Genomic DNA, 22,878 nt, shown 5'->3' with positions numbered 1-22,878 from the left:
TATTTGTCTATGTAATTCCAGGAACTACATTCTATATTTTGTGGTTTTTGTGTGTCTATGTGCCTGTTGATTGCTTTTCCTACCCCTCTCTTTCTCCTTTAAATGTGCTTCTGTAATGACCATAACTCATTATTACCATAATCCCAGTGATAAACAGTTGTACTGAATCCCACACGGCTTTTTAAGAATTAGAAGGAATAAGTATCTGAAAATTTGTTCAGTTCATGGTACATTGTATTTAAAGAGTTCTGGTGAAAAAAAAGACTAATATCAAAACAACACTATGCTTTCACCGGTGTTTAACACAAGGGTAATCTCTGAATTGCAGATATCGTAATGGAATTAGGGGACACATGAAGAGTGTTGTACAGGACTTACTGAAACAGTATGTCAGAGTAGAGGTCCAATTTCAACATGGTAAGTCCATCCCTCCCCCCCCCCCCCCAAAAAAAAAAAAAAAAAATATGAATAAAAATTGATGAATGTATACTTTGTCACATAATTTCATCAGCCATTTATGATGAAATATTTTATATGGAAAATTTTAACCTTTACATAATATTATTTAATATGGCATTTTAGCTTAATAAATTAATTTTGACAGGTCACTATGATAAATGTATAGCTCAGCTGATATCTAAGACCAAGGATATGTCTGCTGTCGCTGGTAGCATCTTCTCTCATCTGGCTGTACAGAAGAAAAACATTCTCATCACCATGCTCATTGTAAGAATCATTGAATTTTGAATCCTGTGTTTTTTACTTCAATAAAATGGCTGACATTACAAACTTCAACAATATTTCTTTGATAAGAATGCTGTCAGTTAAATAAATGTATGATTGTTTTCATAATTATGAAGTCTTGATTTTAAAATGTAACCAGAAAAGGTGAATAAATAAATTGTAGCTTTATTAAAGAAAAGAAATGGTACTTTGGAACTGTAGCCAACTAGCCAAAAATCTATTAGTAATGGTAATGCTACATTTTCTGTAGGACCACATGTGCAGGAAAGAAGCTGGTTTGACTGATGAGTTGGCTTCCATTCTTACTGAGCTCACTACATTGAACAATGCTGAGAATGCTAAAGTAGCCCTCAGGGCCAGACAGGTATTCCATTGCTTATACGAGGGGTTATCAAAATGTTCGTGGACTGCCGCGATAAAATTAATAATATGTAGTCTTTGCTTACAAAATTTATGCGGAACATAAAAAAACAAAAGTTTAACAAATGTTGAAAATTTTAGCTCGATACGTTGATAATTTGCCAAATTATTCTAAAATTAAAAAGACTTTATGTGATCACCCGGCGCTGTCGCCGTTTAGTGTCATGACGTCCGCTTAACGTCATCGTTTCTTAATGTCCGCTCTCTCTACCTCATACACTTATCTTGATGAGATTACTTGGAGTTTAGTAAGGACTTAAACCCGTCTTATTTATATGAATTTACAATGTCATGAGCAGCTGTTTTCAATGCATATAATATTGTAAATGTATCTTTATGTGGGGAAAGATCCTCACTTGATTATGCCAAAATACTTAGCTTGTTGGAGTTCAATTTCTACCACACATGATCAACGTCACTTTTCGACGTGACTGACTTTTGACACCCTGACTACAAATCGACACTTACTGTGCATATTTCATCTCTCTGAATCTTTTTGGGCATTAAAAACAAGTAATCTGGATGCATTTTATTTTTCTGTAGCCAGTTTAAACATTCCTTAGGTCAATACCAGTTTTTCCAGGAGCGAAACTCTATAGAGTGTTTGAAAAAGAAACCCCTCCCCCTTTTTGACGTTATTTTCAAGCCCATAATTGTTTGGACACTCCATATAAAATTTACGATAAAATTTCATAGAAATTACAGAATGGGGTAAATATTGCAAATTTTACTGAACAAATGTGTCGTACCACATGCTTAAATTAACGAGATTTTTTGATGACAAATACTCATATCTGAAGAGTTTTTCTCATTACACTCAGGTAGGAAAAAACGTCGTATTAGAGGTTGCGCCGCCTGGACATACCTTTGCTTACAAAAACACTAACAATTTATTAAAAAAATAAAAATTATGACTTATGGTTTATTCTATAGATAGAAAAGATGATGCTAACTAAATGTGTAAAAATTCATTGATGTACCTAAAGCGGTTTTAATTTTATGACGCTAGTCCACGAACTTTTTGATAACCCCTCGTATAAATCATTATGATCATCATACAAAATATTCTTTTATTTGTGTATCAATTTCTCTTGCATAGAGCTCTTAAAAACATAGGAGTCAAGTATTTATTTAGGTGATGATATTTTTAAGTGATGGAATTTTTACATGATGGAAATATTTTTCCCCACTCACAAATGTTTGAGAGTTGATACTTTGTTAGTTACTGTGATAAATACTTTAATACATGTACATATATTTACATTTCCAAAAAATTTTCCTTAAGAATCTTTGCAAATGTGAAGACTGTTCATTTTCTCATGAACTACCATGGATGAGCATGAATATCTCCATTGTTACGTCATAATACCGCACTTGACGTCAAAACTATAGTGCAAACTGTTTTGCTTTAAGAATGACAGTTGAATGGTGTATTTTATGGTAACTCATCAGAAAATTATGTAAATATAAGAAATGAATTTAATTTTTGAAAATTCATGAGGTACATGAACTACAACGCTTCACGCCGGCATATTTATCATGAAGCGCTAATTAAATTCATTTCTTAAGTATATTGTATGTAGTTTGATTTGGGTTGTAATTTTTTCAGGTGTTGATAGCTGCTCACACTCCCCCTTATGAACTCAGACATAATCAAATGGAATCCATTTTTCTCTCTGCCATTGACATGTATGGACCAGAATTCAACCCGGAAAATCTACAGGTCTGGCAGAACTTTCATAATCTTTATCTTCATATTTTTATGTCCTTGTCAGTCCACTGAGAAAAAAAAATTCATTGGAAAGTAAAACTCTTAAGATTAATACAATTTTGTGTCTGTACAATTCCATCCTAGTTCAATGTTTCTTATACATTTACACTTGCATATGTACATGTATTTAGAAAAGAAAGGCTTATTTGGATTTCTTGTATGACGTAAGCTTTTAAGGTTAAACAAATTTCTTTTTTACGGATTGTCTGGAATTTATTTTTGTTGTATCTACACATAGTTCTGAAATACCTATTGCATGAAAATTCCTAGTTTTTAGTTTGGAATTGTATATTGTTGATATTATAAGATTTTGTTACATTTTTTAAAGTATTCTATTACAATTTACAAAAAGTAATATACTAATTAGTCTACTAATAAATGTATATTATTTTGTACCTAATGGGATAAAATTTAGAGAATCAGTTACTTTTAAAGTTAATTGTAGCAATTAAACTTGAATCATCAATTATGTTCTATTAAACTTTAAAGCCACTAGTAGTTATAATCAAGAACTCTTTCACTTACAGAGTATATACGTGTATATTGAATCCATTTCAGCACCTAAAATGGTTTTAATTCTTACCTGAACATGTAAAGAAAAATGCACCAAGTTTAAGATGCAGGAAAGTAGGAGAGAGTTCAAGGATTACGGGAAATAATTCAATTAATTGTGACTATTTATTTGTGTTTTTAGAAAATCATCCATTCAGAGACAGCCATTTATGACATCCTTCAGGAATTCTTCTGGCATCCTAACAACCTAGTCAGATCTGCTGCCTTAGAGGTGAGAAGCAGCATTCTTTGTCATGGATAAATTTTCATGATGACAGTTTCATTAACTCATTTTCAAGTTACACTTCGTTTCTGAGAAAAGTTTTTTTTTTTCCTGCATTTGTTTAGTTTAAGGTTCTTTACCCCTCTGTTCACTTATATGAAATTTTGCTTTAAAGATAATGACTTTGTAAAAGCAATTCAAATTATGCTATTTGACAATTTTATAAAGGAATAATAATCATAACTCAGGGTGAGAGTTATCTCTCTTATCGGAGGGTCCGTGAACCTTAAAGTGAACTTTTTACAGCTCATTGCACTTTTCATGAATGATTTTGTACATGCTTTAATGTTTTATGACATAGGTGTACATTAGGAGAGCATACATTGCTTATGAGGTGAACTGTCTCCAGCATAGAGAACTTAATGGGGATATGTCAATGGTGGAATTTAGATTCCTCCTCCCCAGGTCACACCCCAACAGGTAAAGGATTATGAAGACATTTATACAAGATATAGAGAAACTTGATAAAGGAACAATTTTTAGATGAAAAATAAAAATATATATATATATATATCTCTGAATTAATCTTTATTTTAATTGTCATTTATTGTCAGAGATAAAGGTTTGAATAATGGTCAGATTGCAGTTTCATATTCTTCATTTATAAATTTTGTGACTGCTCAAAACTATACATATCTAAAGAGCAATGGAGGTACAGGAATATGCACATACCCTGGGGGAATATGTACATGTCTTTGGTTTGATAATTACAATATACAAAAACCAGTGTTTGTTTTGTTACTTTCAGGCTGATGGTGATGCGCTATGACAGCAGTGACAAGGTGTCTGGTCTGTCAGACCCTGAAGCCCACATCGATCAGCTGGAGGAACCGCCCACATGTCAGAGAATGGGCATCATGGCGTCATTTAACTCAATGGCAGAATTCGAAATGTGAGTAGTGTTGAACTGCATACTGAAGTTTGGAAAGGAAAATCTCAACTAGACATTATTATATATATGAGCTGATAAGTCTGCATCCTTGTAAAAAAAGATTTTTAAAAAATTGTAAGATTTCATAAAAGATAATGTTTTTAAAAATTGTTTTTATAGCTTCTTTGAGCAGGTGTTGGAATGTTTTACAACGGAGTCAGACAGCCCACCTAGCAGTCCAACTATACTGGCCAAGAGTCCAGCCGGCAATGAGGACTCCATCTCTCTACATGTGAGTGTAACTTCTGATATAAAAAAAAGAGCAGAAATTCAAAAAGTTTAAAAATGATGGAAAGTTATTAGGTTGCCATCTCATGTTGCATATGTTTCACTACTATATCTTGCTCCAACCCATTTTTAATGTGCAAAATTCATGGTGTATTTATCAGTAAAGGGCACCAGAGAACCAATTTTGATAAACTTCTTTACAGAGTTCCTCAGATCCTGATGAGCCAATCCATATCATAAATGTAGGAATTAAATTCAGCAAAAAGGAGAAGTACGACGACAATGCTCTAGCAGTCAAGTTCCAGGACTTTTGTAAAGAAAGGGTATGGACTCAAATCACAAAGTCAAAACAAAGCTTGAAGCTGCAATTCTCTATCATAAATCTATTATGGCTTTCGTTTGAGATAATTGTATTTTTAATGTTCTGTGATATTTTTAGGAGCAGTATTTGTGTGAGAAGGCAATCAGAAGAATCACGTTTCTGGTCTACTGTAGGGTAAGTCTCAAAATGAATGTTTTCATTGTGATTGTTGCAGGGTAAGTCTCGAAATGAATGTTTTCACTGTGAATGAACTATTACTATATTGTGTCACAATATGTATTTCAAGTTTTCTGTATGTGAAGCAATTTCATTTGAGTATGTGTATTGTATATGTGTTGTAAGCTTGGATTTTATTTCTCTTCCAGAGAAGTTCGCCAAAATATTTCACATATCGTGCCAAATTTGATGTAAGTAGAGAACTAGAAATATTCACCTATAAAGATGTAAATAAAACACATGAGAACAAGTGATGTGTTTTAAGAATTGTCTCTTTCTTTTTAATGTTTTAGACTGTGATAATCAAAATTGTATACTTTTTAGTTTGGTGAGGACAGGATTTATAGACATTTGGAACCAGCCCTGGCTTTCCAGCTGGAGATCAACAGACTGCGGAACTTTGATCTGGAGGCTATACAGACCAACAACTACAAGATGCATTTGTATCTGGGAAAAGCTAAGGTAGATTTTTACTCAGTTCTGATTAGAGGGAGAGAAATCTTACAGTATACGTAAATCATATTTTCTGCCTACCGTATATACTCGCCTATAAGTCGGTCCGCCTATAAGTCGGTTGTGATTTTTGAGGTTGTTTTGGAGGGATTTGCCATTGACCCGCCTATAAGTCGGTACAACTTTTTGCCAGGATCGGTGAACAATTTCAAATAAATGCTCTAATGTTTTAACGTGTTTCAAATAATATTTTGAGAAATTACGCCGATATTTTATCTCTCTTTTTTTCTTCTCTTATAAATTTCATATCAATACTCTAATGTATTTACCTGTGTTCAAATAATACGTTAGGATATGACATCGGTAATTAATATTTTCATCTTTCAACAAACCAAACCACTACCATTTTCGTTTTCTTTTTATACTGTTTTGTTTAAGCGTTAAATCCCTTGTCTTGTATATTTATATTCTCGATCATAGGCAGATCTCGGTCTCTTTGGCATGGTGATGAACTATGTAACGAGTGTAGCAACATTTTGATGATATTTAATCAGGAGGTGCTCAATGTCCAAGCCATATCTATAGTTTTAAATAACGCTATGTTTGATCTATTATTAGCAATTATTGTCTCTTAATTACCTGTACTCCTTACCTGACACCGTGTTTATTTAGTGGCACGCGCCCCGAGATATTTGTGTACCACACAAGGGATGCATTTTCATAAACAATCGAGTTATAATAGACTCCATAAAAATATTCAGAATTATTTTTTAAGAATGTTATATCTATTGTCAAAAAAATTGCAGACGGTTCATATAATTATACATTTATGCTGAACGTATTATATCGGGTTCGCAATTCAATTTTACCGATAAACGATAGATTTACAGTAAGTCATAAGTTAGTTCAAGGAATATTTTTGTATATAATTAATCAAATAAATAATATACACTTGAGATCAAAATAAAATCAATAAAACATGTAAATACTTGTACTTAATATATAATCTTATAATACATAAATAATATGATACGTCCAGACATTTCTCAACGATAATCGTCGAAGTTATGTAAAAAATACTACATTTCGTCGCGTCGTCCAGAAAAATTCTAAGCTTTTGATGACTCGCCTATAAGTCGGACGTAGAGTTTTTGACCAAAAATTAACTCCCAAAAAACCGACTTATAGGCGAGTATATACGGTACCTCAACGTATTATGTAAACAATTTGAATGTTTGAAAATCACTTATTGAAAATGTCTGATTTTTTGGTGATCATTATTATTATTTTAAGCTTGTTGCACTACATAAATTGTTGGGAAATTAAAGTTGATTGAAAATTTTAATGAAGTCGGAGAGACTTGACCAAACATATTGTACCGGACAACTTTAAAAGGGAAATAACTCTGTAACTTGTGTTATAAACTTTTTGTTTACTGCGTAACAGGTAGCAGCCGGGCAGGAAGTGACGGATTACAGATTCTTTGTGAGAGTGATAATCAGGCACTCTGACCTCGTCACCAAGGTAAATGCACACATAATTATGCATGAAAAAGTTATTCCAATTAAACCAAGTATTTCTTGTCAAAGTTGTCTTTTATTTGTAATTTTGTATATGACATCACCTGAGCTGTTGGGTTTTTTTCAAATAAACACAGGCCTTATTTAAATTACACTGAATTGACAAAACTCTGATGGTACGTGTTATTTCATTAGGAGGCCTCTTTTGAGTACTTACAAAATGAAGCAGAGAGAACCCTCCTAGAGGCTTTGGATTCATTAGAAGTGGCATTCTCCCATCCACTGGTGAGTTAGGTTTGATAATGTCCTGTTAATTCACTTATTTTTATTGATTTAAATTTTGTTTGGTTGAGGGGAAAAAATTGGTTCATGGGGATTAATTTTTTTGGTTTGTAAACAAGCTTGATACTGTAGTTTGAAATTTCAACATTTTCTGGAGGACATGAATTATTTGATCTCTCATACCTTGAAACAACAAAAAACAAAAATGTCAATTTGTATCAGAATCATTGTCTACAGTACTAAATGGATATTGTGTAATAATTCCAGTCCAAGAAGACTGACTGTAACCACATATTCCTGAACTTTGCACCAACTCTGACCATTCCAGAACCAGGCAAGGTAAAATCAACATTGCGATATATACTCATGTTTTAATATATATATATATCACTGGTATTTTTGCCATTTCTGGTTATTACCATTGTGAACTCACAATACTTTTATATTGTTGTATCTCGACAGCTGGAGGAGACAGTCCGAGCTATGGTGATGAGATATGGCAGTCGTCTCATGAAGATGCGAGTTCTCAATGCCGAGCTGAAATTCACAATAAAGTAAGACTACTTCATGATGTTAAAATTTTCCATTGGATTCTGTTAAATGTACATTTTTGGGTTGTACATACAATGTATATTTACTTTGGAGATGAAAATATGTAAAGACTTCTCACATATATCAAGTTTTGGTGTTTGTTTTTAGATTTGCATCCAGTGATACAAGCATTCCTATTCGTCTATACCTGACCAATGAGAGTGGATATTACTTGGACATGAGCATGTATAGAGAAGTCACGGATCCAAACATGGGACAAGTATGTGTCATTTCAGATAGTTTTTATCAGTTTTTGCTTGCACTTTAATGACATATTCTACATGTTCATTGTATGTTAATTTGTACCAAAACTGTATTCTTAAGATAATAAACATTTATCAGGGAAGGGGATGGGATGTGTAGGTAGATGGTTGCAAAAGTTAAAGGCAATTGTTTTCAGTATTGTTTGTCTACTAACTACATTTTCTCTAAATATTGTATTGACAATATGAACCATGTCAAATGAATACCTCATATCTGCAAACTGTTAAGATCAAGACTTCATAACAAGTCAAGGTCATATTTTAAGGGTAAATTAGAGATTTTACTTTACATAATGTTTTCATATCAGGTCAAAGTCATATTTTAGGGTGGATAAAGTATTGGCGCCTTCTGTTTATCATATCTGATATGTTTAAAGTCTAAAGTAAACAATATTTTAGGACTTTAATAATTATATTATTGTTAAGATATTCAACTGTTTTTCTAACTGTTACTTGGCGATCTTTCATAACAAATTGCTAAGCTAAGGACACATCTCTTCCCTAGCTTGCTTTCACTGGGCAACAGAAGAAAAATCATTTTTAACCATCTCCCTTCCTTCACAAAAACAATCAATCCAATTAATAATTGAACTTCTGGCATGTTTTTTGTCTTCATAAACCTTGCACAAATTATTATATGCTACTGCAAAGGAATTTCCAAGATAAACATTAAACTTTACAGCTGTTCTATGCTCGAGTACGATTAAGTCAACCATTTTTTTTCACAAGTCATCTACATATTGACATCATTTTCACATTGTGAGGTCACAAACATGGAGCAAAACATTACATCTGATATGCTTTTTATAGAACTTGCATATGACTATATGTATGCCAAATTTCATTCTGGTCTGAATTGTGAATTTGTAAATATAGAGATAGTTCACGAACTTTTTGATCACTCCTCTTATGTTTTATAACACTTGGTTTCCTTTACATTAAATTGAGGTGTAAACTTAAGCATGTGTATCAAGCTCTTGAGTACCTTCTCTAGGTGATGTTTGAAGCCTATGGAACAAAACAAGGAGCCCTTCATGGTCTACTGATCAGCACCCCTTACCCCACAAAGGACCATCTACAGCTTAAGAGATTCCAGGCCCAGTCAAGCGGAACAACTTATGTCTATGATTTTCCAGGAATGTTCACTCAGGTATTGAAAAAGACATGGCCATATTTAGAAGTGAAACACTTACTGTGAAAGCAGAAATATGCATTGGAGATTTAATTTGATAAAAAATAATCAAGGAAATTAAATTCCTAGCAAAATTTTTAACCAGACATTATTTTATTATGTTCACTTGATTTTTGAAACAACAAAATGAAGTCCCTATGAAATCATTTTAGATTGCAAATCAATAAAATTTTATCCCCACACAAATTCTGCTTATACACTAATTCATTGTATTTCATTATAAAAAAATGAGAAGAGAGGAAGATGAGTAGTAATAGAATGCTTGTGTAGCAGGGTATTTGGTATAACCCTTTCATTCTGTATTTCAGGCATAAAATTTTTAAAATTTTGATTAATGCTGTATTTGTTGATATATTTGTCTTATGACCTTCTTGTTCTGTATTTCAGGCCTTACAGAAGTTTTGGAAGGACCACAGAGAGGAAAACAAGATTCCTGCTGATGCCTTCAGTTGTATAGAACTGGTCCTGGACAAAGACAACAACCTCTGTAAACAGAACAGACTACCAGGGGAAAACGAGGTTGGACTGTAATATTGACTAAATCTGTTTTCCGTACACATCTGGAAAGTAAATGTTAGGATATCAGGGTTGTTTGGAATGTTATACTGTGTTCAGAGTTGGACGTGTTACCTTTCAGATTGGAATGGTAGCCTGGCAGATGACCTTGAAGACACCAGAATGCCCTGAGGGTCGTGATATCATAGTAATATCTAATGACATAACGTATAAGATTGGCTCATTTGGACCTGTGGAGGACCTCCTGTTTAAGGTATTACTTTGTGTAACAAAACTAATTCGACTATGTAATGATTACTTTAAAATTTTATTTGTCTGTATAAAATTAAAGATTTCTGTGCCAGATCAATATTTTTATCCTTTGAAAATCATTTTTCAGAAAGCATCAGAGAAAGCCAGAAGAGAGGGACTTCCCCGAATCTTTATCTCCGCTAACAGTGGAGCCAGGATAGGACTGGCCGAGGAGATCAAGCACCTGTTTAAGGTGGCCTGGAATGACCCCAAAGATATAGAAAAAGTAAGCTCATAGATCAGAAAATTCCACAAAGTAGTCAATCAGTACATAAACTTAGATAGACTTTGTCTAAAGTCCCTGCTATGGTATATTTCATTTTTATTGTACATATGCATACTAATGAGACAATGTTGTCATTTTGTTTCTAGGGATTTAAATACCTGTACCTCACCCCTGTAGATTTCAAGAAAGTTAGTGCCATGAATTCCGTCCATGCCGAACTTATAGAAGACGAGGGAGGACCGAGATATAAAATTATTGACATCATTGGTAAGGATTTCGTTTGAACTTAACATTTTGACCTTGAGCTTAACATTGATGTTCGGCAGAGCAATGTTCTATAAATTCAATTTTTCTTACATTTACAGGTAGAGAGGAAGGATTGGGGGTAGAGAATTTAAGAGGGTCAGGAATGATTGCTGGGGAGTCATCTATAGCTTACAACGATATAATTACAATCAATTTGGTTAGTGTTTGATTTTAAAACATTGACTGCTTTACTGTTACAAATGGTATGAAATTGATTTTAAGGAATGAAAAAGCTACATGTAAAATGTGAAAGAGCAAGTAAGGAAATGCAAAAGGGGGATCGAGGCAAGTTTAAGACTATATAAATAAATGTTGTATATTTAGGTAAATTTTCATGTTATTGGCCTCATTTAACTTATTTATTAGTAGCTTACAGATAATTTTGGTGATTATATTGGTAACATTGTTGAGCTATAGGGATAGGTGCCTAACTGGTTTGTTTGTAGCTTCAAATTATATTGGTGTTATATTTAGGTAACCTGTCGAGCTATAGGGATAGGTGCTTATCTGGTCAGACTTGGACAGAGAACTATACAGGTGGAGAACTCCCACATCATCCTCACTGGTGCAGGTGCACTTAACAAGGTATGGCAGTTATTTTAGGGATGGTCTGCTCAGTACATTAAGTTTTTTTTTGTTTTTTTGGTTCAAGTGAATGTTATGATTAAAATCAACCAGATTTAAAAAAAAGATGACATTGTGTAATCTGAATATATACTGTTTATATGTCTAGATGTCATTATAAGACTTAAGAAATTGAAGTTCTACAGAAAAAATGCTCTGTACTGTGGAATCATTTTATTTCATGAGTGTCAATGTTTGTGGGCAACCAAAATTTTACTAGTTCATTGGAGGGGGGGAGGGGGTAATTTCATGGGCAAGTTGTATATACAGAGTCAGAAGATTCACTGAATCAATATGTTGACAGAATTAGCTAGTGTTTGTAGGGAATGTAAATTCATGGGTAATGGTAATTCTTGTACATTGCTCCACCCCCCACAAACAAGGATGATTCCACATTATGATTTAAATATTTATTTTAAAAACAGGTCCTTGGGAAGGAGGTATACACCAGTAACAATCAGTTGGGAGGAATCCAGATCATGTACACTAATGGAGTCACGCATGACGTTACAGCAGACGATTTTGAGGGAGTCTACAAAATCATCAAATGGCTGTCATATATGCCTAAGGTACTATCCAGTGTAATAACTTTCACCTGAGAATAGAGTGAAACATACATGTAATTACTAGAAAAACCAGTCCTTATAGTAAGAAAAAATTATTAACATGATTTTTATTTTGTTTGCACTATTACAAAGGTAGTCTTTATTTTACCTGAATTGTTTTTTTCAGTGTAAGGGTTCTCCATTACCAGTACTAGACACAGGAGATCCTATAGACAGACCAGTAGACTTCATCCCCACAAAAGCTCCTTATGATCCCAGATGGATGCTGAATGGCCGACAAAATCCAGGTAAACTAGATGTATTCATTAATAGCATAATCACTGAATTTGGTGTTAAAATTTTTGATTAAAGGATAATATAATATATATATATATATATATATATATATATATATATATATAATATATAATATAATAATATAATAACTGCTGTGTTTATTGTAGATGATAAGAATTCCTGGCAGAAAGGATTCTTTGATCACAAGTCTTTTCATGAAATCCTACATCCTTGGGCACAAACTGTGGTCACAGGTCGTGCAAGGTTTGTCTCCCTTTATGCATTTACTGTAGCTTAATTATACACCCAGTAAGTATTAAGATGGATATCATAAGAAGAGGAAATCATGAGCTGTGTTATTTTTATGTGGTGTGTGTTATAGGTTGGGAGGGATCCCAGTGGGTGTGATATGTGTGGAGACTAGAACTGTAGAAATGACCATACCAGCTGATCCGGCCAATCTGGACTCGGAGACCAAAGTAATGACACAGATTAAAATCCTTATTTTACTTTCTTCATATACTTCATTTTAACAGAACAAGAATAAAGTCAAAACAATCTAAATACTTTTTTGGTTCCAAAATGAAATTGATTTGCAGTTTAAATATCATCAGATTTTTAAAAATCTACATTCATGAAAAAAAAGACTAAAAACATGAACATTCTGAATTTTTAAATTAACTTTTGTATCTAGGTGATACAACAAGCTGGTCAAGTATGGTTCCCTGACTCGGCGTATAAGACAGCTCAGGCCATTAAAGATTTCAACAGAGAGGACCTCCCTCTCATGGTGTTCGCTAACTGGAGAGGATTCTCTGGGGGAATGAAAGGTACAGAATGTTAATTAAGTCACAGGATCTTATACTTAACTATTGATACTTAGCTGTAATTCAGGTATTTTGATCAAATTATTTTAATTGTATCTAATGTGTTTTTTAAGCCAAATATTTTATGACATATTCAAAGTTTTTTTTTCTGACCCGGTGGAAAAAGTACGTTTACGGTATGCATATGTGTTGAACATCAGACGCTAGTTGTGTTAGTAAATATATGCATTGGTTAAAAGGTATTGTGCAATGTTAACTGTGGATCTTGTTGAAATTTTCAGATATGCACGATCAGGTCCTGAAATTTGGCTCATACATTGTGGATGCCCTCACAGAATATAATCAACCCATCATGATTTACATACCTCCTTATGCAGAGCTGAGGGGTGGAGCCTGGGTAGTGGTAGACCCAACAATTAACCCCACCCATATGGAAATGTATGCAGATGAACTCAGCAGGTATGAAATTTTGATAGAATATTATAAGAGAACTGGTAATTGAAGCATAGAAAGAGCAACTTGACAAAATTGTTCAATGATTCCAAGAAAAGGAAACTTAGTTTATCTTAATAAAAAAGATGACTCGAATTTTTCATTTACTGTTATAGAGAGACCGAAAATAATTCAAAATATGTAAATAAATCTCATTTCATGTCTTCCAGAATTTCTTCTTAATGTTCATGTACTGTAGACCAAATAAAATTTGTGTCATCTTTTATTCGCAATTCATCAGTTTTAAATTCATCCGCAACGATTAATTATCGCGACTGAGGAAACACTCTCTACAAATACAAAGCAAAATAAATGGTTCACGGCGATTAAAATTCATGAGTTAAAGTAGGTCGTGAAACTCGCGGATGTTTCTCGCACACGAAAAAAGGTTAGTTTACAGTAAGTTATTGTGATTATTTTATCCCAGGGGAGGTGTCCTTGAGCCAGAGGGAACTGTTGAAATCAAGTTCAGGAGGAAAGATTTGGAGAAGACCATGCAGAGACTGGATCAGACCTGTGTCCAGATAGTGGAGAAACTGACAAGTCCACAGCTGAATCCGGATGAAAAGGAAGAGCTCCAGAAGCAGTTGGCAGCTCGCCAGGAAAAGTTACTTCCTATGTACCACCAGGTGGCGATACAGTTTGCTGACCTCCATGACACTCCTGGTAGGATGGAGGAAATGGGGGTTATTACTGTGAGTGTTCTTCAAAATATTTTAGATAATATTATGCGTGCATTGTATTTTTATGACATTTTTTATATATATGTGTGCATAAAAATTTTGATCATTTTACACTTAAAGTGATATTTTAAATATGATGTAAATTAATTCATAAATCATGTCTGTCTTTCAATTCTTCAATATTTTCATGTGTTGGAGATAAAAAAAAAAAATTGGCTCTCAGTTTTAGTCTGCCTGACTTTCTTGTTTGGTCATTCCTCATGACCATGTGTTTAAACAGAACTTTAACTTTTGCCTTGATATTCTTACCAAGTATGACAACATTTTGTTACATATTTTCTCTGTATGTCTCACTGGCAAGAATAGAGTACTAAGTTAAAAAGCACAAAACATCATTTTCAAGTTCATTTAAGGACAGATGATACAAACGAAAAAATGGATGCCTGGATTGGTATATAATTTTTGACCTATTTTGGTTGCAAATGATGCAAATAATATATTTCTAAGTTATTTAGAAATTGTAAACTTTTTTGATGTTCAAAATTGTATCTTTCTGCAACTATTCTTATTACTGTATACAAATTTTTGTCACTTTAATTCCCATTATTGTGAAACTTTTCATATGAAAAATTATAATCTATACAGTTAAACTTATTCATTTTACTTATATAAACATGACTAAAGTAGTTATTTTGAAAATTTTTGATAAAAGTTTGTTTGTATCATCTGTCCTTAATATACATGTATTTTACTTGAAAATCTACGTTGTACCTGTTTATAGGTCAAATTCATAAAATTACTGAATGAATTTATGTTTGTCACACAGGACATACTTAAATGGCAGAACAGTAGGGAGTTCTTCTACTGGCATCTGAAGAGACGGTTGTTGGAGAGACAACTTAAGAAGAAGATGAAGCAGTTCACACACAATGTAGGGGAGGGGGAGCTCAACTCAATGTTACACCGCTGGTTTGTGGAGGACAGGGGCACTGTCAATGTAAGTACGCTGTAAATAATTTATACCTATATATAGTTAGTAAATAACTTAAATTTAGTGGTATGCAAATAAATTAATTTCATGGAAATTATTCCATATTTTATTAATTGAGTGACATGTATTTTTGGCTGTCTAAACACTGTTTATTCTTGTTTAAATAAAAGAGTCAAAGAAACATATTTTGTTATTAATGAACTTTGTATTTTGAGAGTTTTGTTACATTGAACAAGCAAGTTGTGTCTGTTTCTCAGCACCTGTACATTGTAGTGAGGTGTAATGAATTTATTATATCATATTGCCATGTTCATGTTTTAATGACTCTTTGTGAATAAAAAGTCATTGCTAAGAAAATAGTTTAGGGTAATTGTCAGTTCTTTATGAATGCCCTTGCTTTATGACTGAGTTAATCTCCTGACCTTTCATTGATATTGTAGGCCTACCTATGGGAGGATGACAAAGCTATGGTGGAGTGGTTAACAGAACAGATCAGTGAGGACAGTATTGACAATGCTGTATCAGACAACATCAGGTGTCTACAGAGGGAGCACGTCCTACAACAAGTCAGGAGGTATAGGCAGAAACAGCATACTATAGCTCACTAAATTTTCACAAAACCTTGTTGTTTGTATTTTTAAGTGAAACAAAATATTCAAGAATTTTGCTTTTTTGCTAGTAAAGTTATATGCGAGAATGAAATTTTTGCAAGCAGTCTTTCGTAATTAAGCAAAAGGTCTCACGAATAAAAAAGGGATTTATAGTACTAAAAACCAAAAAAAAGAAACTGTCTGGTTTGACTTGATTTACATATTAATCTACTACATGTGGCCTAAAGGCTCTATTATAGTATCATATGGAAGCATAACTAAAGCATACTAACAAAATAAAACAGAGGAGACCATCTCTATGACTCGGGGGCTTTACATGCTGATAAACAGTATACCCGTACATGCATCTAAGAGATTTTTTTTGTGCATTGTACTAACTTTATAATGCTTGACGTATAAATTGTTTCATGTAAAATACTAATCTATTCATTACAAAACTGTCATTTCTTTAATCTGATTTTCAAGAGATGAAGATATTTGAATATCAGTTTATTTTATGAACAGTTATTGCCTTGTTTCATAGACTAAAAATGCTGATAATTGTCTTCTGCTTGTCATGGGAAAAATTTAGTTTGCTTAAAAACTGATGATCTTGACATAAGATTTTCATAGTCTCCCTTTAATTGATAAATTCATGTATCCAATGCTTATAACTTACTGTCAAACTTTGTTATCTTGAAATCATTGGGACAAAAAAATTTAAAAAAACCCAAACTTTTAGATATATGAGGGCTCAAGATATTGAGGGTAAAATATTAACAAAATGAACCTAGGACTTCCAAATCACTTCAACTACAGAAGTTCAGCTATATTTTGAAATTAACAAACTTTGTTTCTGTTGACAGCTTGATACAAAACAATCCAGAGGTTGCCATGGATTCCATTGTCCACATCACACAGCACATGACCTCAAGTCAAAGGTCAGAAGTCTCCAGAATTCTGGCCAACATGGACACGTGATGAGAATGGACAATTAGAATCAACACTGACAGTATTTACAAACATATCATTGAAGAAATCATTAGAAACCATTAGGTGCAATTTGGATCAAATATTTGCATTAAAATGCATACATGAAATCCATATCTGTCATTCATAATGACTTAATTATTAGAATTATTTATAAATCCGTTTTGTAATTCAATTCAGTATGATATATGAGCCATTGCCAGGGTTTGAAAAAGATTATATTTGTTTTAATTTATTATAACTCTATCTATGATGAATATCATAATTTAGTGCTGAATTTTAAACCAAGTTGTATACTGAATATTAATTTATTGACTTATGAACAAATTTTCATTTGTGTGCATTGAATTTCTATAAATGTAAATGAATTAATGTATTGTGTATATTGAACACATATTTAAAAATAATTTAATGCTTCACCTAGCAATATGGTGAAATTTTAATAAAAAGATATCAAAAAGTGCATGTTTTTTGTTTTTCTTTCATGTTAAAGGAAGTGAATGGTATAGGAATTAACACTGATCTTTGTTTTTTTAGCTCACCTGAGCTGAAAGCTCAAATGAGCTTTTCTGATCACATTTTGTCCGTCTGTCCATCTGTCTGTCTGTCCATCCGTCTGTAAACTTTTCACATTTTTGACTTCTTCTCCAGAACCACTGGGCCAATTTCAACCAAACTTGCCATGAAGCATCCTTGGGTAAAGGGGATTCAAGTTTGTTCAAATGGAGGGCCACATCCTCTTTCAAGGGGAGATAATTAGGAATTGGTGAAAAAATAATGGCATCATTTAAAAATCTTCTTCTCAAGAACCATTTGGCCAGGAAAGATGAAACTTATGTGGAATCATCCTCAGGTAGTGTAGATTCAAGTTTGTTCAAATCATGACCCTCGGGGGTAGGGTGGGGCCACAATGGGGAATCAAAGTTTTACATAGAAATATATAGGAAAATATCTTTAAAAATCTTCTTCTTAAGAACAGCAAAGCCATGATTGGTCATATTTATATGGAAGCATCCACAGGTAGTGTAGATTCAAGTTTGTTCAAATCATGACCCCCGGGGGTAGGGTGGGGCCACAATGGGGGATCAAAGTTTTACATAGAAATATATAGGAAAATATCTTTAAAAATCTTCTTAAGAACAGCAAAGCCATGATTGGTCATATTTATATGGAATCATCCTCAGGTAGTGTAGATTCAAGTTTGTTCAAATCATGACCCCCCCGGGGTCGGGTGGGGCCACAATGGGGGATCAAATTTTTACATTGAAATATATAGGAAAATATCTTTAAAAATCTTCTTCTTAAGAACAGCAAAACCATGATTGGTCATATTTATATGGAAGCATCCTCAAATAGTGTAGATTCAAGTTTGTTCAAATCATGACCCCTGGGGGTAGGGTGGGGCCACAATGGGGGATCAAAGTTTTACATAGGAATATATAGGAAAAATCTTTAAAAATCTTCTTCTCAAGAACAGCAAAGCCATGATTGTTCATATTTATATGGTAGCATCCTCAGATAGTGTAGATTCAAGTTTATTCAAATCATGACCCCCGGGGGGTCGGGTGGGGCCACAATGGGCGATCAAAGTTTTACATAGGAATATATAGGAAAAATCTTTAAAAATCTTCTCAAGAACAGCAAAGCCATGATTGTTCATAATTACATGGAAGCATCCTCAAATAGTGTAGATTCAAGTTTGTTCAAGTCATGACCCCCGGGGGTAGGGTGGGGCCACAATGGGGGATCAAAGTTTTACATAGAAATATATAGGAAAATATCTTTAAAAATCTTCTTCTTAAGAACAGCAAAGCCATGATTGGTCATATTTATATGGAAGCATCCTCAGGTAGTGTAGATTCAAGTTTGTTCGTCATGATATCCCCCCCCCCCCCTCCTGGATAGGATGGGGTCACAATGGGGGATCAAACTTTACAGAGGATTATATAAGAAAAAATCTTTTTCTCAAGAACAGAAAAGCCATGATTAGTCAAATTAAAATGGAGGCATCCTTGGGAGTGTAGAATGAAATTTGTTCAAATGAGGGCCCCCTGAGGCAGGGTGGGGCCACAATGGGGGACCAAAGTTTTACAAATGAATATATGGGAAAAAAATCTGCTGCTCAAGAACAGCAAAGCCATTCGTTTTATTGATATGAAAGCATCATTAGGTAGTTTAAAATCCAACCCCCCCGTAAACTTTTCAATACGGAACTGATTTTCGCTTTTTTTCTAGCCAATGTGCTCAGGTGAGCGATGTGGCCCATGGGCCTCTTGTTTTTTTTAGCTCTACTGGTCAGAGACCAGAAGAGCTTATGCAATAGTAAGTGTCCGTATGTCTGTCCGTCTGTCTGTCTGTAAACAATTTTTTGAAAATGCTACTCCTCCTATTTTGGTCTGATTTCAATATAACTTGGCACACAAGTAAACTACACTAAGATACATAATTCTTTATACTGGTTTTTGATTTCGATGAACAGTGTTGCTGTGTTTACTAAAAATAGAAATTTCTTTGAAGTACTTTCAAAACGCTACTCCTCCCGCAGCTTTGGTCTGATTTCAATGTAACTTGGCACATAAGTAGACTGCACTAAGATTCATAATTCATTTTATCAAATTTGATTTCAATGAATCATCAATGGTGTTGCCAAGGTTACTAAAAATAGGAAGTTCTGTAAAATTCTTCAGTTTTAGTCTGACTGCAATCATTCCACGAAAAGAGACTAAATCAAAGATCATTTTTCTATTTATTGCAGTTGCAAAGTTTCAAGTCTACTAGCTACTTCTCTCTTCCCTTGATATAAGTAAAAACCAGTAAAGCTACAGTCTTGAGCTCGATAGAGACTTAAATTCTGGTCTCTCACCTAAAATCAGAAGACTCTGGATGTAGGATGTAATTTTCATGATAACCACACAAATATAGACATATAGAGATAGGTAAAACTATGAAGTTAGATATACAGGTTAAAAATATATGTCATATATATATGTTAAACAACCAGAAGTAGCCCACCTAATATCAAGACAAAAATTTGAGGTCAATTACACATAGAAATCTAAAGATTTGGAAAGAAAAAAAATGTCAACATCAATGTTAAATTTTTTTCTCTCTTAGACTTCTTTTATGCATTTGATCATTTAGGACCAAGATCTCAAAAGTCAAACTTAACAGCAGTCTTAAAATTGTGTTTACTATTGAATCTATCGACTATTGGAATACTAGGTGTCCAGGTAAGAAACTCTGTTGTTTTAGGATAGAGAGGTGAAAGGTGCTGACCAGTACTGTAAAGTTGATACACTTTGAAGAAAGTTGGCAAGCTTAAAAAAATCTTTTGAGGCAAAATTCATCTTTAAACTCCACATTCTGCGAGCATTATTCTAATTTAGGGGGGGGGGGGACCACCCACTTATGCCACTTATTCTAAGAATAATATTTTGCTATAGTAAATTTTCCTTTGGATACTGGTTCCCCCCCCCCCCTTTTTTTTAGCCCACCTGAGCTGAAAACTCAAGTAAACATTTCTGATCACCCGATGTCCGTTCGTCTGTCTGTAAACTTTTCACTTTTTCAACGTCTTCCCAAGAACCATGTGGCCAATTTTAACCAAAATTGATACTAAGCATTCATAGGCAAAGGAAATTTTAAATTGTTAAAATGAGGGAACAAGCCCCCTTCTAAGGGGAGATAATTAAGAAAAGGCAACAATAGCATGGGGTCATTGAAAAATCTTTTTCTCAAAAACCACTAGAAATTTACGTTTAAGCTTCCTGAGGTAGTGTAGTTTCTAATTTTTTTTAATACGTGGTTCCCGGGGATAGGATGGAGCCACAATAGGGAATAAAAGTTTTACATTGAAATATGTAAGGAAAATTTGTAAAAATCTTCTCAAGAACCATTGAACCAGGAAAACTGAAACTTAGGTAGAAGCTTCCTTAGATAGTGTAGATTCATTTTTTTTTTCAAATTATGGCCCCTGGGGGTAGGGTGGGGCCACAATAGTGAATTAAAGTTTTACATTGAAATATTTTGGAAAAGTCTTTTACATCTTCTCCTTAAGAACCAATGGACCAGGTATGCTGAAACTTATATGAAAGCTTTCTGAGATGGCATAGATTGTAAATTGTTCATATCATGGCCCCCCCCGGAGGTCGGATTGAGCCATAATTGGAATTATATAGGGAAAATTCTTTGAAACTCGTCAAATTCATGATGAATTATATAAATGTGGAAGCATCCTCTGGTAGTGTAGATCCTTTTTTGTTCAAATTATGGCCCCTGGGTATAGGATGGGGCCACAAAAGGAAATAAAAATACAAACTTTAAGGAATATATGAATGTTGGGGAAAAAATCTGACGCAAAAGAGCAGGGTCAAAGTGACTCAGGTGAACATTGTGGTCATGGGTCTCTTGTTATTATTGTTGTAAGATAAACACTGGCGAATTCCAGGATTTGGACAGTTAATGAGTTTTTTGTTTGTTTGTAAGATTTTTCTGGGAAGTTGCCGCTTTATCAGTTTTTGGTCAGTTTAGGTTTTTTTGCCTGTCAGATTTTTTGGAGAAGTTGCCCCATCCCCCCCCCCCCCCCGTCACTTTTGAAACCGTTGATGCGGTCTTGTCGTTTCATGCATTATTTGATAGTCTCATGCAATCAGACACTCAGCTGTCTCCAGAGTGGAGTGTCTGGTTGAACGAGACTAATTATTTGAATGTCTTTTTTCTTCACTCTGCACCATTTATGTTTGCTTATATCTCTCCATTCACTCATTTTCAACTTTCTGCTTCCTTGCAGAGCTGAAAATTAAAATGTTTTTGTCTTGAAATATAAAACGAATTATTGCATACCGTAGAGAAAGAATCAATTAGTCGGTCAATCTAATTAAAATTAGATGTTAGATCCGCGGCATTCTCGCTACACTAACTAGTTAGTGTTGCGAGTATGAGAGCGGATCAAACACCTTATTTTAATTAGATTGTCAGTCGGTTAGTGTGTATAGATGTACGCGGTTACAAAAAAATCTGAAATACATGTGTATATTGATAAATAAAGAATGCAAATTTTCTGTATTGAATTCAACACTTCATTAATTATAATGCAATAGTAAAATGTTAGCACTATCAGTTGTTTTTAAAACTAACAACTTACTGTATTGGAATACATGTATGATGAAAGAAAGTATTTGGTGAATGTGAAAGTTAGAATATTTTTTGAGAGAAACAAAAACATGTGTTATTCTCTTCCATTTTCTAGTTAATAAGGTTTTCCTAATGCGCATAGAATTTGGTTCAGGATAACCTTCATGCTACATGTTGTGAATTCTCAGATTTGTTCAAACATTAAGGAGGTTTTAAATACCGCACAATAAAAAGTTCTTGTTCCATGGTTCCATGGGTTGAGAAGTACATGGTATTTGAACAAACTTAAAACTTGTTAATTTTCTATGAATTTTGACGTTTAAAAAGCACAATCTTTCTTCTGTTTTTACGTAACTAGAGTATTATGGCCTTAGAACCTGCATGATTTCAGAAGAAATGTGTTACAAATGTGTTACTCAATTTGTAATTGATTCAACATTCCTTACATAAAATCATACAGTACTTAAATGACACATGTATTTCCCCCATTTCAGTGCGCAAAGCTTTTTATCCTGGGGTAAATAGCTGGTATCATATGCTGAAAATGAAATAAGAAAAAAACCAACTCAAAATTTACACCTTTAAATGCGATTTATTTT

General features: G+C 33.7%; 1 protein-coding gene across 13 annotated transcripts in view; it reads left to right on the top strand.

The window, feature by feature from the left end:
- Positions 1-17,422, top strand: part of LOC133200579 (acetyl-CoA carboxylase-like) — a 42,982-nt gene extending 25,560 nt beyond the window's left edge. For 11 of the 13 annotated variants that reach the window (XM_061336365.1, XM_061336363.1, XM_061336364.1 and 8 more), the window contains 35 exons: positions 329-417; positions 605-726; positions 995-1,108; positions 2,774-2,887; positions 3,067-3,099; positions 3,630-3,719; positions 4,072-4,190; positions 4,519-4,662; positions 4,822-4,933; positions 5,133-5,252; positions 5,369-5,425; positions 5,617-5,658; positions 5,792-5,929; positions 7,367-7,444; positions 7,636-7,725; positions 7,990-8,061; positions 8,185-8,276; positions 8,422-8,533; positions 9,571-9,726; positions 10,156-10,287; positions 10,406-10,537; positions 10,664-10,801; positions 10,948-11,068; positions 11,167-11,264; positions 11,582-11,692; positions 12,157-12,300; positions 12,464-12,584; positions 12,741-12,837; positions 12,956-13,052; positions 13,268-13,403; positions 13,682-13,859; positions 14,320-14,587; positions 15,402-15,572; positions 16,007-16,140; positions 17,023-17,415. In XM_061336365.1, coding sequence (XP_061192349.1) covers positions 329-417; positions 605-726; positions 995-1,108; positions 2,774-2,887; positions 3,067-3,099; positions 3,630-3,719; positions 4,072-4,190; positions 4,519-4,662; positions 4,822-4,933; positions 5,133-5,252; positions 5,369-5,425; positions 5,617-5,658; positions 5,792-5,929; positions 7,367-7,444; positions 7,636-7,725; positions 7,990-8,061; positions 8,185-8,276; positions 8,422-8,533; positions 9,571-9,726; positions 10,156-10,287; positions 10,406-10,537; positions 10,664-10,801; positions 10,948-11,068; positions 11,167-11,264; positions 11,582-11,692; positions 12,157-12,300; positions 12,464-12,584; positions 12,741-12,837; positions 12,956-13,052; positions 13,268-13,403; positions 13,682-13,859; positions 14,320-14,587; positions 15,402-15,572; positions 16,007-16,140; positions 17,023-17,137 — 4,087 coding nt within the window. In that variant the 3' untranslated portion in view covers positions 17,138-17,415. Of the gene's footprint in view, positions 1-328; positions 418-604; positions 727-994; positions 1,109-2,773; positions 2,888-3,066; positions 3,100-3,629; positions 3,720-4,071; positions 4,191-4,518; positions 4,663-4,821; positions 4,934-5,132; positions 5,253-5,368; positions 5,426-5,616; positions 5,659-5,791; positions 5,930-7,366; positions 7,445-7,635; positions 7,726-7,989; positions 8,062-8,184; positions 8,277-8,421; positions 8,534-9,570; positions 9,727-10,155; positions 10,288-10,405; positions 10,538-10,663; positions 10,802-10,947; positions 11,069-11,166; positions 11,265-11,581; positions 11,693-12,156; positions 12,301-12,463; positions 12,585-12,740; positions 12,838-12,955; positions 13,053-13,267; positions 13,404-13,681; positions 13,860-14,319; positions 14,588-15,401; positions 15,573-16,006; positions 16,141-17,022 lie in introns of all 13 variants that reach the window. The other 2 variants (XM_061336358.1, XM_061336360.1) reach the window with 2 other exon arrangements.
- The last annotated feature ends 5,456 nt before the right edge of the window (positions 17,423-22,878 follow it).

Source organism: Saccostrea echinata, unplaced genomic scaffold, assembly GCF_033153115.1.
Source record: "Saccostrea echinata isolate AGI-Se365-2 ecotype Australia unplaced genomic scaffold, CSIRO_AGI_Sech_v1 ptg000040l, whole genome shotgun sequence".
In the NCBI taxonomy this organism is placed as follows: Eukaryota; Metazoa; Mollusca; class Bivalvia; order Ostreida; family Ostreidae; genus Saccostrea; species Saccostrea echinata.
Note: the sequence above shows the minus strand (reverse complement) of the source record. Positions and strands in the feature narration are given on the sequence as shown.